The 22,609-nt window shown below is 34.2% G+C and overlaps 1 protein-coding gene and 1 non-coding gene across 11 annotated transcripts in view; one reads left to right on the top strand and one right to left on the bottom strand.

Moving 5' to 3' along the window:
• Positions 1–22,609, bottom strand: part of COL24A1 (collagen type XXIV alpha 1 chain) — a 305,122-nt gene that overhangs the window by 69,226 nt on the left and 213,287 nt on the right. For all 10 annotated transcript variants that reach the window (XM_053592398.1, XM_053592400.1, XM_053592399.1 and 7 more), the window contains 8 exons: positions 19,880–19,933; positions 18,146–18,253; positions 10,351–10,404; positions 10,056–10,109; positions 9,200–9,256; positions 7,002–7,055; positions 4,937–4,990; positions 4,773–4,826 (listed from right to left, as the gene is read on the bottom strand). In XM_053592398.1, coding sequence (XP_053448373.1) covers positions 4,773–4,826; positions 4,937–4,990; positions 7,002–7,055; positions 9,200–9,256; positions 10,056–10,109; positions 10,351–10,404; positions 18,146–18,253; positions 19,880–19,933 — 489 coding nt within the window. The remainder of the gene's footprint in view (positions 1–4,772; positions 4,827–4,936; positions 4,991–7,001; positions 7,056–9,199; positions 9,257–10,055; positions 10,110–10,350; positions 10,405–18,145; positions 18,254–19,879; positions 19,934–22,609) is intronic.
• LOC128586984 (U6 spliceosomal RNA) lies at positions 22,063–22,170 on the top strand. The gene has a single exon (XR_008380430.1). It is a non-coding gene; the product is annotated as a U6 spliceosomal RNA (small nuclear RNA).

Consider the following 22,609-nt stretch of genomic DNA (forward strand, 5'->3'; position numbering starts at 1 on the left):
ATAACATATTTAGAATAATAATAATACTGTAGGAGTTTTCACTAAGTAAGGGGATATGAAGATTTTCAAATTGGACAAAGGGAAGAGGTGAAGTAAGAGAAAAACGAATCTCTCAAGATCTTTGCTCTGTCCTTCCCTCAAGTCCTGGGGTAGCTAGAATCACTAATACTCCCTGATAAGTTTGAAGATCTGGGCACAGAGATGACACTTAGGATAACTGAAGCAGTCACTGAGAAGATGACATAATGTACACTGAATGTCAGCAATAGAGTAGACATTTCTGCATGAGATATATAGGACAGTGAGTGGAAGAAAGTCTCTCTGAGTCTCCCAATGCCCTGTGTGGTGTGGGGAGCAGCAGAATGGTATTTCCATGTGGCCAAGAACAGAATATGGCCCTGAGAGTTTGGGGAGGCCTTATACTTGAATGAGAAAATAGCTGTACAAGCCAGCATAGTCAAAACTTCTGCCAGGAGGGCTAGGGTAGACGCCAACAAGGTGGGATGATGGCACCTGGGGGTCAAAAGGGATGATGTGCGTTTCAGTGGATGCCAGTGTGAATGGATGATGACCAAAGACTAGACTCACTTCCCATTCCCCTTCCCCACCACTGCCACCCAGATTTTAACTACATACTTGAGAAGAAGACGAATGGGGAAAACAATCAAATGCAGGGTATTTGAGTGAATGGAGTTAAAGGCAGGCAATTGATTAGATTTCTACCACTTAGGATCCCACCACCAGGTATGATGGGCACTCAGGACAGATGAGTTTTTTTTATAAAAACATAAACAAAGGTATATTTTAAATATACCATACATGCATGTATCTTATTCCAAACACTCAAATAACAAAATAAAAACAAAGAGATCCATATGTTATCACAATTTAATTACATTTAGGGTGCCCATTAAGTGAGGGATTATTTTAGAAAAAGTTGAATGCTGTGCCTTGAAATCTGCATCTATGGGCCTATCATGAAAACTAGAAAGCTCTTCAGACTTGGATGGGCATCAGGAAGCAGTAGCTCATAGTAGAGTAACACTAAGAAATTATAAATATGAAAGATATTTTAACAGTCTAATTTGGCTATTTCTAATAGGAGAATCACGGCAAAATCTATCGAACACTAGAAGTGTTTAACAAGTAAGACTATGGTCTCTGCTGTTCTTACATGTTCAGTTCAGAAATGATCTCCTTATTACAATTATTGTGACATAACAAAAAGAACAGAGGCCAACTAGAAAAACCATAGTTTTACCAGGAAGGTTTTAAATACATGTGTTAATAGATTATCTAAGTGGAGGACATCGTTAGGTGTTATGAGCTGAATGGTGACATGCCCTCAAATGCATATGCTGCAATCCTAATAGTAATAGTGATGTCTAGTGGTATTAGGAGGCCACTGGGAGGTAATGAGGCCATGAGGAGGTAGTCTGCATGAATGGGATTAGTGCCCTTATAAAAGGGATCCCAGGGTGCTCTTTAGCCCCTTTTCAGCCATGTGAGGATATTGCGGGAATCTAGCATTTGCAATATGGAGTAGAACCCTTTGAGACCCTGACCATGCTAGTGCCCCATCTTTCAGCCTTTAGAACCATGAGAAACAAATTTCTGTTGTTTATAAACTACCTAGTTTATGGTACTTTGTTATAGCAGCTTGAACTAAGCGTCTTTTGAACTTGTGCATTTAAAAAACCCTCACAATTGAAATTACTGTAGTCTTACAACTAAACTAAGAGCTAAATAGTACTAAACATTAATCCTAAACAGATGTGGTCTGTTCAGTAGAAAATTACAGATTAGGCCAAAGGCAATGAAAATACGTTATCATAAAAGATGATTGCTATGTTATCATAAAAGATGTTAGTAGATGATTGAGTTAGTACCATAAGAAGGGAAAAGAAATCAGTCTTCAACCAATCCCCCAAATTCAAATACACTCATAGTAAAAGTATTCTACGTTACTGTCAAACTTAACCTAGTCATATTATTTTATTGCAATATAAGTACCTCAGAAATCAATGAACATACTTTCGTTCTCATAATAGAAAAGGCAAATGAATTTTATTTAGTCTTTACAGTACATATAAAATTGTGTTTTCTCTTTTGCCTTGCTGCCATTGAAAAGAATGGCCCATTTGAAATCAGATCAATTAAAAAACCCTTCTGTTCAGACTAGTAGAGAAAGTAGTCTAACTGTTCTGATAAGGGCACTTAAAATTATATCATGCTAGCCCTAACGTTTGCTTCCTTGTTTCTTTGATTTAAATGAAGCTAAAGGACACAGTTATATCAACACTTTGCTAGTTCTAACTTGTTTTGAGAGATCAGTTTTATAAAGAAACATAGATTTAGAGAGCTAAACCAGAATTATTCCCCTTTTAACTAAGAAATTTCAATTCACTGAAGTCTGGAATTTAGTTTTGGGAGATTTTGGCTTGAGTTTGGGTCTTTGAAAGCCATTACACCAATATTTTTGCATTATAAAACTATTTTTAAAAATGTAGTGGTTCTGTAATTAGTTTTGACTGGCTCTAACTTTTTAAAATATTTGTCCATAGTTTCATCCCCAATGAATGAATTAGTTGATTTAGTAACATTAATCATATTTCACTTAATTTATAAAGATTTCAAAGTAATAGACGACTTTCATATGATAATAGGAGCCAGGAATTCAAGTTTCTAGTATTGGTGCTGCTGGTAATTGGTTCTGTGATCTTAGGTAACAACTCATAATCTTCCTGGGATTTAAATTTTTTCATCTGAAAAATGAGAGAGTTGTTCAGATGATTTTAACGGGCCATTTCCAAGTTAAAAAAAAAAAATTAAGCTTTGCAAAAACAAGGTGACAGAAATTGGACAGGGCTCACCTGACCACTGAAGGTATCTTTCAAATGTAGTCAATGATTTTTCTTGTAGCAATTAATGCTATTTCAAATTCTAGGAGGCTTTTAAATATGCACTTGGGTTGTTTGCCAGGATTGCCCAAAGTAGAAAAGAACTAATTCCCCTGAATTACACAGCACTTTAACTATGACTCCTCAGAACCTTTCCTCTCTAAGACCAAAGGAGAGCTGACTAGGTAGGCTGGAGAAGTAGTTGCCTAGGAAGAGTATTTGATTTTCATTGTTATAATTTTAACATATGCTGATAAGCATCAGAAAATTTCTTGCTCCAAGACAGACCAAAAAGGAAAAACAAAATTGCAACTATTACAGTATTAATTGTAAAAAATTAGACATTTTAAGATCAAACCTTAAAGACCACTTGGATTCTGAGGCACTCAGTGCAAACATGGAAGCAGCCTGACAGCCATAGCAGCATCCTAGGTTCGCTGTTTTTTCCCATAATGTTTTCTAATTTAGGTATTAAAAATTCTAAGTGAGTGAAGCAACTATTTCATTTATCTGCACGTTTTCTTGCTTGGGCCTGCTTTTAATGCACCTGACAGGAAGTTACTGAGTAGATGTGAAGAGTATTCAAAATGGCTTCTAGGTGAGTGAATGTCTGGTTGGTAATAATATATCTGGTTCAACCTCATTTTATTACTTCCTCCCATAAGTGGGAATCACAAGCATAGTTGGAGACTAATTAACAAATTAGGGGAAACATGATCTCAAAGTCATCACTTTCTATCCACCCTCATCCAATTTATTATTAAACCACAGTAATTTTTGTAAGAGTGTCATTGAAAATCAATAGGACATGACATGAGAACACTGTGAAAAGCAGCCAGCAATAAAGTGGACATGCAAGGACAGAGCCAGTTGCTACATAAGGTTGAGTCAAGTTTATCAGTGTATAAGAAAAGACAAGCCTACAACCGATAAATCAGTAATAACAGACAATTTTTCTTATGGAAAAATATCTTTTAAACCAATTATAAGTCTGTGTAGGCAAATTACTATTTCCATCCTTGTCTGTGACAAAATTCTTTGCTTGGCTAAACTTTAGTCAGAAGGCCAAACCTTTTCTCTCCTAGACACATTTGTGTACTTCCTTGTAAAATCCAGTTTTAGCAAAGAACTCTGCTTTATCAGTTTAGCAAGAACCTCCACCTCTGATACCTGATCACCCTGGGTACCCGATATCTAAACCTTCACCATGACCCTGATCACCCTGACCTGTCTTCAGTAAGCATCTTGGTAGGTTGGTTTATCCAGAATGTCCCTGACCTCTGAGGTATTCTGTGATCAATTTTCCATTCATTGACACCATCCTGCTCCTAGGCTATAAATTCCCACTTTCCCAGGCTAACTATGCATTTGGAATTACGCCCAATCTCTCTCTTCCACCATGAAATTCCATTGCAGTAGCTCCTGTATCTATCACAACTGTCCCGAATATTACCATGCTTTAACAAGCATCATCAGATAAATTTTATTTTTTTCCTTAATACCTTCTACAACAGCGGTAGAGGTTTAGTTGATATATTTTTCACTCTGTAATCTGGCATTAAGGTTTGTTGGTATTTTTGTTTGAAATTTCGAGAAGAGACTATGAGTTTGGGACAACCAATTTTGACAATTTTTACAAATCCAGAGTAGGCTGGTGGTAAAGGAAAATTTGAATAACAGTCAAAATGTATGAATTAATCCATAATTAAGTTTTAGAACAATTATTGATAAGCACTCTATTTAGAGGCTGAGAGTGGTCCCTTTTCTGGAGGGATAAACGAGCATTTGAATTATAATAAATAGCAATTTCTTGTGCCCCTACTTTCTAAGCTAACAATAAATTTCAAATTGTTGTAAACAATTTCAACTTACTTCAGATCCCTTCTCTCCTTTCAGTCCTTGCTCACCCTGGTCGCCTGGCTCACCCTTTATAGGAACCAAAACAGAAATCACATATGAAACAGAGATGAAATACATTATATTAACACTATTTTTTTTAAATGCCAGGAATTACAAAGAATGCTTTCAAAACATACTGGCGGCCCTTGTTGTCCAGTGGCACCTCTTAATCCAGGTACACCCACATGACCCTAGGAATGGAAAAGAAGATATGATTAGAGTAAGCAGAGACATGTGATTTAAGAGAATGCAAGACTACTAAATGGTAGCAAAGCTGCAAAATAATTTAAATATAATACAGACTATGATTCTTTTTAGAAAGAAGATCGAACATAATAGCCCTGGACATTATGATGACTGAGAACTTGTAGAGGGTAGTTTTTTGTTTTGTTTTGTTTTGTTTTAATGTGAGTTAATGTAGTGAGTTGAATGTTGGCCTCCTAAAAGATGTGTCTCTGTCCTAATCCCCAGAATCTGTGAATGTGACTTTATTTGGGAAAGGGGCCTTTGCAAATGTCATGAAGTTAAGGACCTCAAAATGAGATTATCTTAGATTATCAATGTGGACCCTATATCCCCCATAGGATAGGAGGTTTCATAAGAGACACAAAGAGAGATGAACACAAACAGCAGGTGAAAAGGCCAGAGGCAGAGATCAGAATGATGTAGCCACAAGGAAAGCTGACAGCCATCAGAAATGGAAAAAGACAGGGAAGGGTTCTGCCACTAGAGCAGTGATCTTCAACCAGTGTGCCTCAAGAGGATCTTAGGTGTGCCAGGAAATTTTTTAAAGATCATTAATTAAATTATTTTCAAATGAAGTTCAAGCATAGTTAGTGTATTCTTTTTTTAACTTTTCTTTCTTTTTTTTTTTTTTAAATCAACATAATTAAGTGTGCCATGGAAGTTTAACTGTAGGTTCAGGTGTACTGTGTGATAAAAAAAGATCGAAAAACACTGCTCCAGAGGGAGTGTGGCCCCAGTGACACTGTGAATCTGGATTTCTGGTCTCTAGAACTACTGAGAAAATCAATTTGTTATGTTAAGCCACCCATTCTATGGGTGTGTGTTATAGGAGCCTCAGAAAAGTAATACAGTCAATAACCAGAGGCATAAAGAGCTTGAGAACAAATTTAATTTTTCAACCTATGCCCCCTGTGAGAGTGTACTATGGTTTCCATTTTTACAAATTAACTTCACAGTTGTTTGGGTAGCAGATTTACTGGACTGGAGATTGCGAGAAAATTGCTATATAAAACATCAGATGGCTTTGACATTCAGCAGTCTGTCATCACCTTAGCTTCCCTAGGAAGGAATGCTGACCTACCACATTTCTCTTTTCAAGTGTGTAAACAGAAACTCAGCAAGCATGCCAGGTGCGAGTTATGCAGGAAGAATTCCACCTGTAATCTCTTTATCCCCTTCCCTACCTTTCTCTTTACTCAGATTCCTTTCCTCCTCCTCCTCTCTGTATACATGGTATTACTGAAAGAATGCCTTTGGAAAGATAGTTATCATCCTCTTTCCTAGGCTAGGTGAAGAAGAGATTGCACACATAGGCTAACAATATTTATCCTCACAGGAAGGTCAAGTCAAGCCTTCTTTATCTGCATTCTGTGAGGAAAATGCTTACGGTGTTTAGTGTCAACTTTCTGAGAAAGGAAGTGAATCCTGTTTTAGAAAGTGAACTGTGGCATGAGAGAAAGGCGAGTTTGGAAAGCTTTTTATATAGCACATGACGACATGAAAGAGAAAATCATTACCCTGTATGACCCTCAGTAAAACAGGGACAAGATTTTATTCTCATGGACCTTACATTCTGGTAGAGGAAGACAGACAGAAAAGAAAAAAATTATATATAAAAAAAAAGTGATGATATAGCGCAAAATGTTGTAAAGGAAATTGAGTAGTATGATCCAAAGTGGTGGTTATAGATCTATTTTAGATAGGGCAGTTAGAGAAAGTAACATTTCAGCTGAGAGCTGAATGATGGGGAAAAAGTATCTAAGTGGGAAAAGTCAACAGTGATTCTAGGAAGAAGGAACAGAAAATAGAAAGAACTAGGATTCTTCTAGAATTAAAAAAAAAAAAAAAAGACATTTCTAGTTATCTCTATCATGCTTCTTTTCATTTGAAATTGAATAGAACTACCGGGAAGCCTATTCAAATTTAGAAGCAAGATAAATAGCCCCCACCAATTACCTTATATCCCTCCACTCCAGGCTCTCCTCTCTCGCCTTGCTCCCCCATTGGACCCTACAGAGAACACACACAAAAACTATCAGTTTTACAGCTGGATCGTGGTTTGTTCTTCTCTGAAAAATATAAGCCTGAATGTATAATAGTTTTTTTAGTCCCATTAAATAATTTCAAATAGTGAATTTCAGTGACACTAAGAACATCATCAAACTATACTAAGCCCTAAATTATATGAAGAGAATCTCATAATGATTCTGTTAGGAAAAATATTAAAGAAATAAAATTAAAAAGTATAAATTTTTAGATGAGTAAAGTATATTATAAATGATATCAAAATAATTTGTATTTTTAAATAATGTTAAAATGATTGAAAAAGATTTAAGCAGGATTGTTCAGCCACTTACTTAAGTCCACAAATTATATAAGATTTTATTTAAATGATCTTTCAAAAAGTACTTAATAGTTAATCCTACTTTACCATTCTTCATCAGAAATTCTTTATTAATTCTTTAATCTATGGCATTTTTAACTCTTAAGGCATAAATTAATAAAAAATGCATTTATTTACTTTTCAAGGCAAAAACTAAACTAATAATCTCAGACCTACAATTTCTTTTCTAAACATTTCTAATATAAAATATTTGATATGATAAACTTGAAATTATCAATACTAAATTGAAGTCGAAATATCAGTTATTGCAAATTAGGACCTACTGTCTGAACAGGAACTTAAAAAGAATTTAGTTAGCAAAACAATTTAGTATAGAGCATTAATTGATAAATTTTAACTTATTCATATGTGGATAAACTTAATAGACATAATATAAAATACAACAACCTCTGACTTTGCTTTAATTATTTAGACTAACCTTGGTTTAAATTCATGCCTGCCCTATGTCTATTGGATAAAACTACCACTGTTGGGTGAGATTTTTTAATAGGTTTAATAGGTTTATTATATTTCAGCTGACATTATTTAATCCTGGCATACCTGAATCTGGGAGAAACAAGCATGGCAATGCAATTTTTGCCAATTTTTTTTCCAATTCCTTTTACATTTTTACATACTAATTCAAATAAGTTTGCTTCTAGATGACATGGCTTGATTTAATTGGAAAAATTTTAGAAACTTTCGCATCTGCTTCTAAAACAAAGTGGAATTTTCAATCATCTCCAAAGATTCAAATTAAAATATCAGGATTGACTACATACTCTGATCTTTGTGCCTTATAATTATTTTGTCCTAGATGATACTATGTAAAACACGGAAACTATAACCAATTATATTTATTTCTGTGAACCAAGAATTTTTATTTTACCCATTTAATATACATAATTATTTAGATGGTATTATAGTCAAACATGAACACAGAGACGGTTATTCAAATAATCAAAGTTAAGGCCAGGCGTGGTGGCTAACGCCTGTAATCCCAGCATTCTGGGAGGCCAAGGCCGGTGGATTGCTTGAGCTCATAGGTTTGAGACCAGCCTGAACAAGAGCGAGACCTTGTCTCTAAAAATAGTCAGGCATTGTAGTGGGCGCCTGTAGTCCCAGGTACTTGGGAGGCTGAGGCAAGAGAATCGCTTAAGCTCAAGAGTCTGAGTCCACTATGAACTATGACATCACAGTACTCTGCCGAGGGTGACAAAGTGAGACTTTGTCTCAAAAAACAAACAAACAAAGTTAAACAGCTACTTTTCAAAAACCATGATTATAGTTAACCCTTAAAATGCTTAATTACAAGACTATAGATCAGTGATCTTTAAAGGTTATTTGTTCTAATAACTACTTAGAAAGACTTTGAGTTATCTGGCAACTGTGTGTAAGGTGTTGTGAAAAGTATATAAATCAGATTTGATAATTTGATAATCAAAGAACTATCTGCCCTAAAATATCTATATACTTTTTTATTAACTCTAAAAAAGTTGTTATCATGTATTCAGTACTGAAATTTAGATTTGGGAAGTCACTAACTTGAACCTACATGTTACGTTAACGAACTTGACCTGCATGTTGCTTGCATCCAAGACTTTCATGTCATTTAGATTCTTGAGACCACAAATACTGTTCTCCTATCAAACCATGTGATAAAACTAACAAAATAAAACTCTTTGAAAAGATGCAATTGGTGGCATGAATCTACTATAGTAATTGCATTTTGTCTTGAAAGTTCAAAAAATAATTTTAGAAAAAGACCTACTGGTTCACCTCGAGGCCCAGGTGGTCCTAGGACTGTACTGTCTTCTCCTGGGTAGCCCTAAAATGAAAATAATGATTTATAAATAAACCTAAATTAATAAATCAACCTTCAAAAATACAGACTATTACTATTTAACATGTTAGGAAATAACAAATTTTGATTTTTACCTTTTTCAAGTGGAAAACTTTCTTAAGAAACTAAGTGTATCATATTTTATACAAAGTTGTAATTTATATAAGGTTCTTCTTGGAAGCGTCAGTGTGCTTTAATTACATAAAAAGCAGCTTAAGGATTCTCTTAAAATAACAGGTTTTCATTGACATTATAAATCAAGAGTACTTTTGTAACTATTTCTAAATCATCAAAAAAATTTAACACAAATGAGCTGACATTGGTAGTATGCATTTAGTCCCAATTACTTGGGAGGCTGAGGCAGCAGGATATCATGAACACAGAGATTTGAGTCCATCCTGGGCAACACCATGAGACCTAGTCTCTAAAAAAAAGTTAAAAACAAACATTTGATATAGATGTGCTATAATTAGTTACTTAATCTAGAGCCTTCCAATTCCTTAGTAAATAATTAGTTTTACTTTTACCAAGATCTCCAGGTTGCAAAGTATAGCTTTCACATAATATTATTTCATCACAATCTTCAAATAATCCATGAAAGATATTTTAATAATTTATTTAAATATTAGTTACCTGATATTTATTATTTTTCTTCTAGAATTTATAACATTTTCAATCTGAAAAGGGCTTCTTTAATTCTTGAAAAGGTTTCCATGCATTCTTTCAGCAGGAATTTATTAAGTCAATGTTTTACTTTAGGATTAAAAAAGCAGTATATACACACCTTTTCTCCTTTGGGTCCTGGCAATCCAGAAAGTCCTGGCTGACCTTGATGGCCCTACAAGAGGACAAGTAGATATTCTCTGTATCATTTGTACATGCTCTATTCTATTATATATTATACCATTCTGAAATGAAAAATAAGATTCACTTTATGGGAGGATGAGGAATAAATATGTTAGAAAGGTTTAGCAGAGATTCCATCATAATTTGCATATTTTGGATATGATTTTTAAATAATGTTTTTATACAAATATACACTATATATATATATATATCTTTCAATTACAAATGCTTACCCTATATCCTGGAATTCCTATTTCTCCTCCAGGTCCCATCAATCCTAAATGTCCCTGAAAAATGAAGTAAATATTAGTAAGAAGGAAAATAGACAATTGTTTAAAGCATTAAATTTGTACTTCTTCTATTAAAATTGTTACTTCTAGATTGTTCATCGTTGAAATTATACCTAGTCTGAAATGGGAAAACAAAAAATAACACCCCAACTTTTGCCTTCATTTTTCTTCTGAACCACAAAAGTTCCACAAACAAATGTCTTTTTGATTTACTTCTGATATAAATATACTTAATCATATTACAAGAAATGCTTTCTTCTTAATATGAATGAAGCAGAGAAAAAAGACAAAGACAAATGAAAAATTAAGAAGAAATCCTTTCAGTTGTCAGAATCCTACTGGTTCATACCAATTTATTGGAAATGTAGTTTATATCTGTCAAAATTTGTGGTAGACACGTGTCACTGAATATTAGAATATGCTGTCTGAGGGGTTTTGACATTGTCACTGTGGGATCCAAGAAAAGTCCATACTCCTTGTGAGCTGCCAATGCACTGATGAATATAGTTTTTGTCCTGATCATAGTTGTTAAAACAGAAATGACTGAAAATTTATGTGTAATAATCACACTATGAGTTCTCTTCTTATCAGTATTTTATAGATAAACCCTATATATTAAAGGCTAATCATTAAATAGCAACAACCCACTGACAAGATGACTCAGAAAATTGAAAAAAGCAAAACTAATGATGCTAATATGTGTTATATTTCATATTATCAAAAACATTACACACCTACTCTCTTATCTGAGTCTCAGAACAAATAGGAGATGAATGGATAGGCACAGAATAGGTATGTGAATTGCCAAATTTTATGCTAAAGATGTACAAGAACCACATCTCTTGATCCCACATGTAGAGTGTTTTCCATCTCATCATACTGCTTCACTATATTTGATGACTTTAGCATCTCAGCTCTAAAAAAGTTAATGTTGCAATTATTAACCATTGATAAGTAAATTTAGACCCATCAAGTTAAGATCAAGTTTCTATTTAAAAAGAGAACTGTATAAAATCAGTCTTAAAAAGATAGTAAGAATTCAGCCATTGTCTAGGTGAATAATTTAGACTGGAATACAACTATTTAATTAATGCTAAATTTGAAAATAAGGAAAGTTGCTATAGCTCTTCAAGATGCTAGTGCATATTGGATCAAGATGGCTGAATGACATATACTTATATCACCAATACAAAGAAAAACAGCACCTATTCTACTGAAACTGTTTCACATCATTGAGAAGGAGGGAATCCTTCTTAAATTATTCTATGAAATCATATCACCCTATTACCAAAACCAGGAAAGGAAAAACTACATAAAAAAGGAAAACTGGGCTTGGCACCCGTAGCTTACTGGTTATTGTACTGGCCACATACACTTGGGCTGGAGGGTTTGAACCCAGATGGGGCCTGCTAAAACAATGACAAGTACAACAACAACAAAAATAGCTGAGGGTTGCGGCAGGCACCTGTAGTCCCAGCTACTTAGGGAGGCTGAGGCAAGAGAATTGCGTAAGCCCAAGAGTTTGAGGTTGCTGTGAGCTGTGGTGCAACACACTCTACTGAGGGAATAGTGAGACTCTGCCTCAAAAAAAAAAAAAAAAGGAAAACTGCAGACCAATATCCCTTGTGAAACCAGATGCAAAAATTCTCAACAAAATACTAGCAAACCAAATTAAACAGCACATCAGAAAGATAATCCACTATGATCAAGTGGTTTTATTCCAGGAATTCAAGGATGGCTCAAAAAAAAAAAAAAACTATAAATATGATTCATTACATAAACAGAATTAGAACCAAAGACCATATGATCATCTCAATTGATGCAGAAAAAGCATTCTATAAAATCTAGCATCACTTCATGATAAAAACCCTCAACAAAATAGATATGGAAAGAACATATCTATAATAATGAAATTCATATGTGACAAATCACACTGAATGGATGAAAGTAGAAAGAATTTCTCTAAAAACCAGAATAAGACAAGGATACCCACTGTTACCACTTTTATTCATCATGGTACTGAAATCCTCACCAGAGCAATTGGGCAAAAGGGAGAAATAAAGGGCAACCAAATAAAGAAAGTAGAGGTCAAACTATCCCTGTTTGCTAAATTAGATAGGCTCTTATAAATATACCTAGAAACCCTAAAGACCCCACCAAAAACTCCTAAAGTTGATAAATGAATTCAGTAAAGTTTCCAGTTGCAAAATTAATGTACAAAAATCTATAAAATTTCTGTATACTAGTAATAGTCAAGCTAAGGGTTAAATCATGAACTCAAGAACAATGGCTACAATGAAAATAAAATACTGAGTAATATTCTCAACCAAAGGGTGAAAGATCTCTACAATGAAAAAAATTATAGATGACACTAACAAATATAAAAAGTTTCATACTCATGGAGTGGAAGAATTAACATTGTTAAAATGTCCCTACTTCAAAAAGTGATTTATAAATTGAATGCAATTCTTATCACAATACCAACATCATTTTTCACAGATCTAAAAAAAATAGTCATAAACTGCACATGGAACCAAAAAAGGGGCCCGAAGATCCAAAGCAATTCTCAGCAAAATGAACAAAACTGAAGGAATCACATTACCTGACTTCAAATTATACTAAAAGTAACCAAAACATCCATAGTACTGGTATAAAAGTGACATATAGGTCAATGGAACAGACAGAGAATTCCAAAATAACTGATCAATTCATCTTCAACAAAGCAGACAAAAATCACATATTTAGGAAATGATGCCCTATTAAATTAACGGTGCTGAGAAAACTGGATAGCCATTGCAGCAGAATGAAACCAAATCCCTATCTCTCACCACTCATAAAAATTAAGATGGATTAAAGACTTAAATGTAAGACCTGACACCATCTAAATTATCGAAGAAAACACAGGAAAATCTATTTTCAACATTGGCCTAAGCAGAGAATTTATGAGTAAGACCCCACAAGCAAACACACCACCAACAAAAATAAATAAATGGGACTTAAATTAAAAAGTTTCTGCACACCAAAAGAAATAATTAACAGAGTAAATAGACAACCTATATAATGGAAGAAAATATTTGCAAGCTACACATTGAAGAAAGGGTGATATCAAGAATCTACGAAAAACTTAGACAAATTAGCAAGAAAAACCAAAATAACTCCATCAAAAAGTGGGCAAAAGAAGTGAACAGGTTTTTCTCAAAAGAAGATATACAAATTGCCAACAAACATACGAAAAAAAGGCACAATATCACTAATTACCAGGTAAATGCAAACTAAAACCACCATGAGCTACAACCGTACCCTTGTCAGAGTTGCCATTATTATTATTATTATTATTATTTTTTTTTTATTGTTGGGGATTCATTGAGGGTACAATAAGCCAGGTTACACAGAGTTGCCATTATTAAGAAGTGAAAAACGAATAGATGCTGATACAAAGGCAGTGAAAAGGGAACACTTATACATTGTTGGTGGGAATGTAAACTAGTACAACTTGCTATGGAAGGCAGTACAGGGACTTCTCAAAGAGCTAAAAGTAGAACTTCCCCTCTATCCAGCAGTCCCTCTACTGGGTATCTATCCAAAGGAAAAGAAGTCATTATATCAAAGACACCTGCACCTGAATGTTTAAGGCACCACAATTCACAACTGAAAAGACACGTAACCAACTTGAGTGCCTGTCAACTGATGAGTGGATAAATAAAATATGGTGTATATTGTGCACGCATGTGTGTGTGTGTATAATGGAGTACTACTCAGCCATAAAAAGGAATGAAATGATGTCTTTTGTAGCAGCTTGGATGGAACTGAAGATCTAAGTCAAGTATCTCAGGAATGGAAAAACAATACTACATGTTCTCGCTTATTAGTGAAGCTAAACAAGAAATGTACATGCTCATAAACAGGTGTTCCTCAGTCAACAGAAATTGTAAACTAATAAGAGAGGATAGTGAGGGATAAAAATCTACCTAGCAGGTATAATGTATACTATTCTCATGACAGGTACACTGAAAGTCCTGACTTCTGCATGGCACAGTTCCTCTATGTAACAAAAGTAAACTCGCACCCCCTAAATTTGTTTTGAAATAAAAGAAAATTCAATGACATAGCTAGGCTAAATAAAAAAAAAAAAGAAGAATGGATAAAGAAAAACAATAAGACTTTCTGGAAGTCATATATGATGCTTCCACACATATCCCATTGGATGAAATTTAATTACATGGCCACATCTAGCTGCAAAGGAGGCCATGCTCTAATATTCATTCTAGGTTAACTATGTGTCTCAGCGAATTTCAGGATTCTATTACTAAATAACAGATAACACTGGAAGGCAACGGTAAGGTTTTTGCCATGTGTTCCTTCCTCGAATGACCATTGGAACTCTTCCTAAAGCAGAGGGATTCCCTCCTCCACCTTTCTCCAGGATTCCATGACTTACCCTAATGTCTTCTCTTTACCCAAGTCATGAACCCTCCTATGCATATAGTAGCTCACAAATTTTAAAATACAAATTTCTGGGCTTCAAACTTAGAGATTCTGATTTAGTAAATCTGAGAAAGGCTTGCGAAAGCTAAATCTTAAAAACAAAAACCTCTAAATGATTCCATTTACTAAGTATGATCCATCTGTACAAATGCATCAAGTTTACACCTACAATATATTCATTGCTCTTTATGTATATGTTTCAATAAAAGGAATTTCTAATGTTAAAGAATAAGCCCAAATAGGGCGGCGCCTGGGTCTCAGTCAGTGAGGCGCCGGCCCCATATACTGAGGGTGGCGGGTTCAAACCCGGCCCCGGCCCCGGCCAAACTGCAACCAAAAAATGGCCGGGCGTTGTGGCGGGCGCCTGTAGTCCCAGCTACTCGGGAGGCTGAGGCAGGAGAATCGCTTAAGCCCAGGAGTTGGAGGTTGCTGTGAGCTGTGTGAGGCCACGGCACTCTACCGAGGGCCATAAAGTGAGACTCTGTCTCTACAAAAAAAAAAAAAAAAAAGAATAAGCCCAAATAAAGATTAATATCAAAGCATAAATAAATGAAATAGAGAACCACAAATAAAAGTTGAGCAAAAAAACCCTCTATTTTATTTTACTTACAAACGGTCAAGTTCACTTTTTAGTGCATAGTCCTATATTTGGCCTGCATAGATTCTTTAACTATCACTACAGAGAGGATGCAAAACAGTTTCAGCCCCTGAAATAGTTCCTCAGACTGTCACTTTGCATTGGCCTCCTTCTCACTTGAGCAAGCATAGATCCATCTATTCTCCATTGCTTTCTTTGTGGAGGAGAGAGGAAGGGGATTTCCAGAATAAAATCATACAAGATATAACCTTTTGAGTTTAAGTTCTTTAACTGAGCATAATTCTTTGAAGATTCATCTAAGTTCTGGTGTATATTAATAGTTCATTCCTTTTTATTGGTAATGGTTTTCCATTATGTAAATCTACCACAGTTTATTCACCCACTGAAGAACATTCTGGATGTTTTCAGCTTTACGTGATTATTAACAGTACTGCTGTAAATGTGTGAGGTTTGGTGAGAATGTAACTTTCCTTTCTTTAAGATGTATATCTAAAAGTGAGATCACCAGGTCATGAGCCTTATAAGTATATACTTAGCTTTATGAGAAACTGCCAAACTGATTTCTAGAATAGCTGTACTGTTCTGCATTCCGATTAGCAATATGTGAGAGTCCCTTTTTGTGTGTGTGTGTGTGGTTTTTGGCCGGGGCTGGGTTTGAACCCGCCACCTCCGGCATATGGGACCCGCACCCTACTCCTTGAGCCACAGGCGCCGCCCAAGAGTCCCTTTTGCTCTGCATCGTCCTCAGTGCTGGATATTATCAGTGTTCTTTTTATTTGAGCCTAACTAATAGCTGTGTAATGCTATCTCCTGGCAGTTTTAATTTCCACTTCCCTAATGACTAATAATGCAGAAGATCTTTTCATGTGCTTATTTGACAATTTAACATCTGGAAAGTACTCTTTCAACTAATAAAATAGCTAGATCTTTGGCAAATCTGATCAAGAAAAAGAATAAACATGATAAAACAATGTTAGAAACAAGAATAAGAACATAACCACAGGGAAAACATTTAATTATAAGAGAATAGGAATTACAAGTTTTACCCACTAAATTTGCAAATTTAGATAAAAGAGATGATTTTTTTGAAATCAGAATTTCAGAAAGCTTTTTGAAAAAAACTTTTCAAATTTATGCAAGAAGAAAAAAAATTGAAAATAAAAAAAAAGTCAAAAGATCTACTGTTAATAAAATAACATCAGGCCCAGATTGATCCAAAGGCAAGTTTTGTTAAGATCTTTGAAGAAATAATAACATTTATGTTCTGAACTGTTATACAGCACAGAAAAGTGTTCTATGCAGCAATAGATGTATATGAAATTGAAAAATAAATGTAACATATTTTATAACATACTTAACAAAATGATCTTAATATTTAAAATATATAAGGCATGGCTACAAATCAATAAGGGAAAAACAACAACATAATAGAAAAATATGGAAAGTACATATGAATGAGCAACTTTCCAAAGAAAGAAAGTATAATTACTAGTTGTAAATGGGAAATATAAATAGAAAGAAAAATAAAAACGAGATATATATTTTCTTATTTTTCAGACTGATATCAAATATCAATAGAATGAATACAATATGGTGGTGGTGGGAGTGTAAATTTAGTGAAAACTCTTGGGAAGAGAGTTTGGAAATGTGTCAAAATTTAAAAAGTAAATATTTTTACAGTCAAACATCCAAAGTAGGATCCAACCTTGAAGGAAATAGTCTTTGGAAGTGTTAGTTCTGATGTCTATTAAAATTAATCATACTGTAGTATGCTTTTGAATACACAGGCCAAATATATAGAAATATTAGTAATTTAAATAACAGAAAGTAACAAAAGTTTGGAGTAGCAGGAATGGGGTATTTCGAATGAGCCCAGGGCAAATTTTCCCCAGACAACAAAGAGATTACGCAATGGTCTCCAGGAAGCCTTGGTGAAAAGTCTAGCATTTGTGACATTTAAATGGAGACAGGGAACTAACACATGCATTCTGTAAATAAGCTCATGAAAGAGATGATTACGCTGGAAAAATCTTTTAAATACTTTTCATCACTTTCATGCTGTGACTTTTTCAGAATGATTTTTCAGAATTGTTCATGCTGAACAATTTTCAGAATGATTTTGCTATTATAGATTCAAGAATATCATGACATGCTTGTTTCCAACATCATGCAAAGTTCATGCAAAAGATGGAAGATATAATTAGATGTTAGGAGATTTATTACAGCTGGTTAGAAAAACAATCTCCAGATAAAGCACATGGAGTCCAAGGCATAGAGAGAAAACCCATTTGGAGTAAACTCAATTTTCAAAGCAATTTGTCAACCATAACAGCATAGTTTTGTCCTGATTTTAAGTGCTAGGCATATAAACTTTCCTACTTTGGTTCAAAGTTATCTGATTTTTTAAAACCTCATTTCATATTTTATTTCAATTTTCAGTTTTTTCCCCCCTTTCTTCTCTCATGTCCAGAAACCACTAAGCCATTTAAATACTGTGGAATGCTTACAATGCTCCACATCCCACAGAGGTAGATTATTTTCAATGGAATTATTGCCTCCTCTGTAAAGTTAATCAAGGGATGAAGCTTTAAGGGCATGGATACATTTCTTTCCCCTCCACAGTGACTCAGTTTTGGAAGAAAATCAAATACTGACCACAGCACCTCTGGTCCCTCTGACACCTTTAGGACCGCTTTTCCCAATTTGTCCAGGAGAACCTCTGCTTCCAACTTCTCCTATAGGTCCTATTTGTCCTTTATCACCCTGTAGATGACATTAGTGAGAAAGAAAAGAAAGAAAAAACCAAATTTATTCTTAGATCAATTAACTATTCATATACCTGAATGACTCCAGAAGATATTTACTTAGTGAGCAAAATTCTATAAAGAGCCACTTTGCTTTAAGTTAATAGTATTATAGACTACTGCCAACAATAACATACCTCTACACATATTTATTTTAAAGATAAAAGTAATTTTTGAAAAAGAAGATTAAAAAATAAATTTCACCAAACAAGCGGGGGATAGCTGTTGTTCATGCTGAATTCCAAATAACCAATTATTTTTATTTTGAATTTTTTTTACCATGAGAAAACATAGACCCTATGATGAGTATGTTTCTACAGAGCACTTCAGGGCCGCACAAATTTGTTTGATGCAAAATGGCTCCAATTCTTAGTTCTGCATATTTAGTATTCACTGACTGGCTTAGAGTGCTCCTTCCAAAATATGTAACATTTTAATATCATTTTACCTTTTCTGAAAACTGGTTACACTCTGTTTTCCATCAGACTGACTGACCTTTCTTTAGCACCAAAATACCCTGCTCTTAAACATCATTGTGCTATTCATTTTCTGGAAGTGGCAATCGACCTGACAATCAAGAAGATACAAAGAAAAACTAAACTGGGAAATAGTCAGGAAATTTTTGGTATTCATAACAGTTTATTTTTCTTTCATGGGGTTGCCAGTTGTTGTAAAGACAGTCATTATATCTTTACTAGTGTTTATTTTAGATATGACACTAGGTATGATGGAAGAAACTTCAATGTTGGTTATTTTTTTTTTTTTTACAGGCAAGAATAGCAACTAAAAGTTATCTCATTCATTTTTCTTTATTGTTAATCATCTTTTCTGCTTTTCAAAAGTTCTGGGAAAGATGGGCTAGGTGTATATCTGTAGAAATGCTAGAACTGGACTTTGAGAACCAGAATATGATGTGATTTAAAGTTAATTATAATAAATATGTTTTGAACTCTCACAGTGCAAAGGGAAAGCCAGTCCCATGTGTCACCAATATATGTGAACAAATTATTGATTCCATATAAACCTGAACTCTACATTATACTGGAATTTAAAATTTCTAGAATCTAATGTACCAGAATTTTACTAATGTATCTTTTTTTCAGTGAAATACAACGTAAGCAAAAATATTCTTAATTTGTGGCTCTTAATATATGGGAAAAATAAAATCAACCATTACCTTTTCAACTTTGAAAAATGCCAAACAGTTATAATCATATTCATTTCCCTCAAATATTTTACTAAAGTTGTTATTGAATAGCACAAATGATAGAGTATTTTCTTTTATCTCTTTTCTTGCCCATGGTTTACTAAAAGAATTTTTGGCAAACAGGAGAAGGGGGGAAAGCCAAGATATTTTTACAAACTACAAGGTGGAAAACTTGCCTTCAAATAATCAAGGTGATAAGTACTCGTCACTGGAATTGTGTTAATTCATATAAACGTACTTTTTAAAGCCAAACTTATAATCCTTTCTTATTTTATATCTAGTACAAATAAATTTGTACTTGCATTTCTATAGAGCTCTGGACACATCAGAACAAAAAAAGAATCAGAATAAAAAGATGTTAAAAATAAAATAAATTACCTTTTTCCCTGGACGGCCTCTTTGTCCTGGAATTCCCACAATTCCTTCAGGTCCCTGAAATATTTGATATAAAGAAGGAAATAAATGGTTAAAGAAAAGATGAGATGGATGGAGTGTTTAAATCCTTACATCAACAATCACTGAATCGAAAACTAGGCAAAAATGAGAGTTCATTTCCAAGAATATTTTTCTATACTTACTTAAAAAGAGATCATAATGATTTAGGGGTATAGCTGTTACTAGATAGAAAGTTCATAAACATAAACCAGCCAAGATAGATAAAATTACACTGTTTGTTACTCTAGGAAGAACAATACTTGTTTTCAGCATACTCATTCGAATTAGTAAGAATAATTAAAGTGAACTCACGCCTTGTATAGCCCAGGTGATAAAAAAAAAAAATAATAAAGCAAAGGAGACCCAAATGCATCTATTTCAGCACTTCTATTAGCTATTGTGAACTCAGTATCCTAAGGAAAGCATAAGATAATAAAATAGTGTATATCTAATACAAGTTCAAGGAAAATCTCAAAATTTTATTGGAGTAGAGAGGGTTAAAGAGGTATCCTTTGATCTGCGGGAGAAAAAGAGAAGGAATTACAGGCAGAAAAAGAAGGTAACCATGTTAAACTGTTTAAAATAATATTTCAATCTGTATCTTTTTCAGCTAAAAGTTTTCAATATACACTTTTATTTTTTTTTTTTATTTTTTTTTTTTTTTAATTTGGCCGGGGCTGGGTTTGAACCCGCCACCTCCGGCATATGGGACCGGCACCCTACCCGCTGAGCCACAGGCGCCGCCCCAATATACACTTTTAAAGTAAAAATGGGGACACTATATGAATTTTAAGATTGATAACAGTTAGGCTTAAATGAGATCCCCAGGTTGTAAGTTCTAAAATTTAATCACAATATTCCTTGTATTAGTTGGAAATGAAAATGCAAATATCAAATTTGTGTCCTCAGTGCCTGGCAAACTGAAAAATGATGTAGACAAGAAATAAATTGTGGTTTACCGCTGTGCTATGTAGGCTCTCAATAAATATTTGTTGAACGAATAAACAGATACCTAAGGAAATGACTCATGCCTTATGTTCCTGAGCAAATGCTCTTCTGCCCTCAGAAAGTTACTGAATTCAGAGGCCAAAGCTGTTCTGCCTGATTGCTGTAGCTATAGCTGCATCCAGAGGTCGAAATAATAGTTGCACCATCCTGAGGACTTCTGTGCAGTCAATGAGCCCCTTTAAAGACAGGTTGATTAACATTCATAGAGATTAAGGATCTGAACTTTTAAAAGTCAGACTGCTCCAGTTTCACACCCTGGCTCTGGCACCTATAATACCTCCATGGCCAAAGTAGAATGTTTAACTTCTAAAGGTCTCAGTTTCCTGTTAAATAAAAGGGGTATAATAATACCTCTTCAAAGGCTTACTAAGATGAAATAACATAATGCATGTGAAGTTTAGAAAGGACTACACATAATTGAAGAGCTCAATAAATGAATTCTCACTAACTTCTGTTTTTTAGAAAGGGCATTACACAACATTTAAATACAGAGGGTGCCAAAAAATGCATACACATTTTAAAAAAGGAAAAAACTGTAAAATGGAAATATTCGATATATATCGATAACAAAAGATGAATACAAGTTATGTTTGATTTCTGCAATTACAAAAGGTGCTCAAAGGGGTCACCATCAGCATCCAGACGCTTCTGATTATGGTGAATTACTGCTTGAGCAATGTTGACCAAAGTGACCACTTGTATCATATTCATTCAGTGTGTGTAATAATCGTGGGGTGAAAACTTCCCATTTTGCTGTTTAAGAATGCACTGTATGCATGTATTCTATTTTTGTTTGTTTGTTTCTTTATTTAGAGATGTGGTCTTGCTATGTTGCCTATGCTGGACTTGAACTCTTGGGCTCAAGTGATTTTACCTTAGCCTCCCAAGGTAACATTACAGAGACGTGCCAGCCACCATGCTCAGCTTAGTTTTTATATTAATTTTATATTCAGCACCTTGTTGAGCTTTCATTAATTCTTACAGTTTTATAGATGATTTCTTCTGTTTTGCCACACTGGCTCTACTTCTACATAAATGAATGTTAGGTAGAAATGATAGTGGTAATCTTAGCTCATTTCTTTTGAAGTTTCACCATTAAGTATAATAGTTAACTTCACGCTTGCTTCAGCAGCCCATATACTAAAATTGGAATGAATGAGAGAGAAGATTAGCATGGGCCCAACATAAGGATGACGTGTAAATTTAGCGTGAAGCTAAATTTTTCAAAGAGCATAATAGTTAATGCAAGAATATTAAATTTTACTAATTTATTTTGGTTCATGTGTTGAGATGATTATACAGACTATTTCTTTAATATTAAAACGTTAAGCTTTTGTTCTAATACTGGTATACAAGGGAATTCACAAACCCCTTAATTACATTAGTACTCCACAACTGTATTAAATCCACGTATTCATGTATCAGCTGAAACATGCTGATGCTATCTTCCAATGAACGGTTCAATTTAAGCATCACTGTGTTTATATAAGTATTTAAATATTAATAAAAGTTTGCTCCATTGCACTGCACAATCAAAATAAAAACAAAGTGCTGATACTAGTAACAAGCATTCATCTCATAAATGTATATAATTTAGGCATGGGCTATTATTCTGAAATCATATACATTATTGTTATACACTTAGCTCTATCTTCTACCTCCATT

Source organism: Nycticebus coucang, chromosome 5 (genome assembly GCF_027406575.1).
Source record: "Nycticebus coucang isolate mNycCou1 chromosome 5, mNycCou1.pri, whole genome shotgun sequence".
NCBI classification, from domain to species: Eukaryota; Metazoa; Chordata; class Mammalia; order Primates; family Lorisidae; genus Nycticebus; species Nycticebus coucang.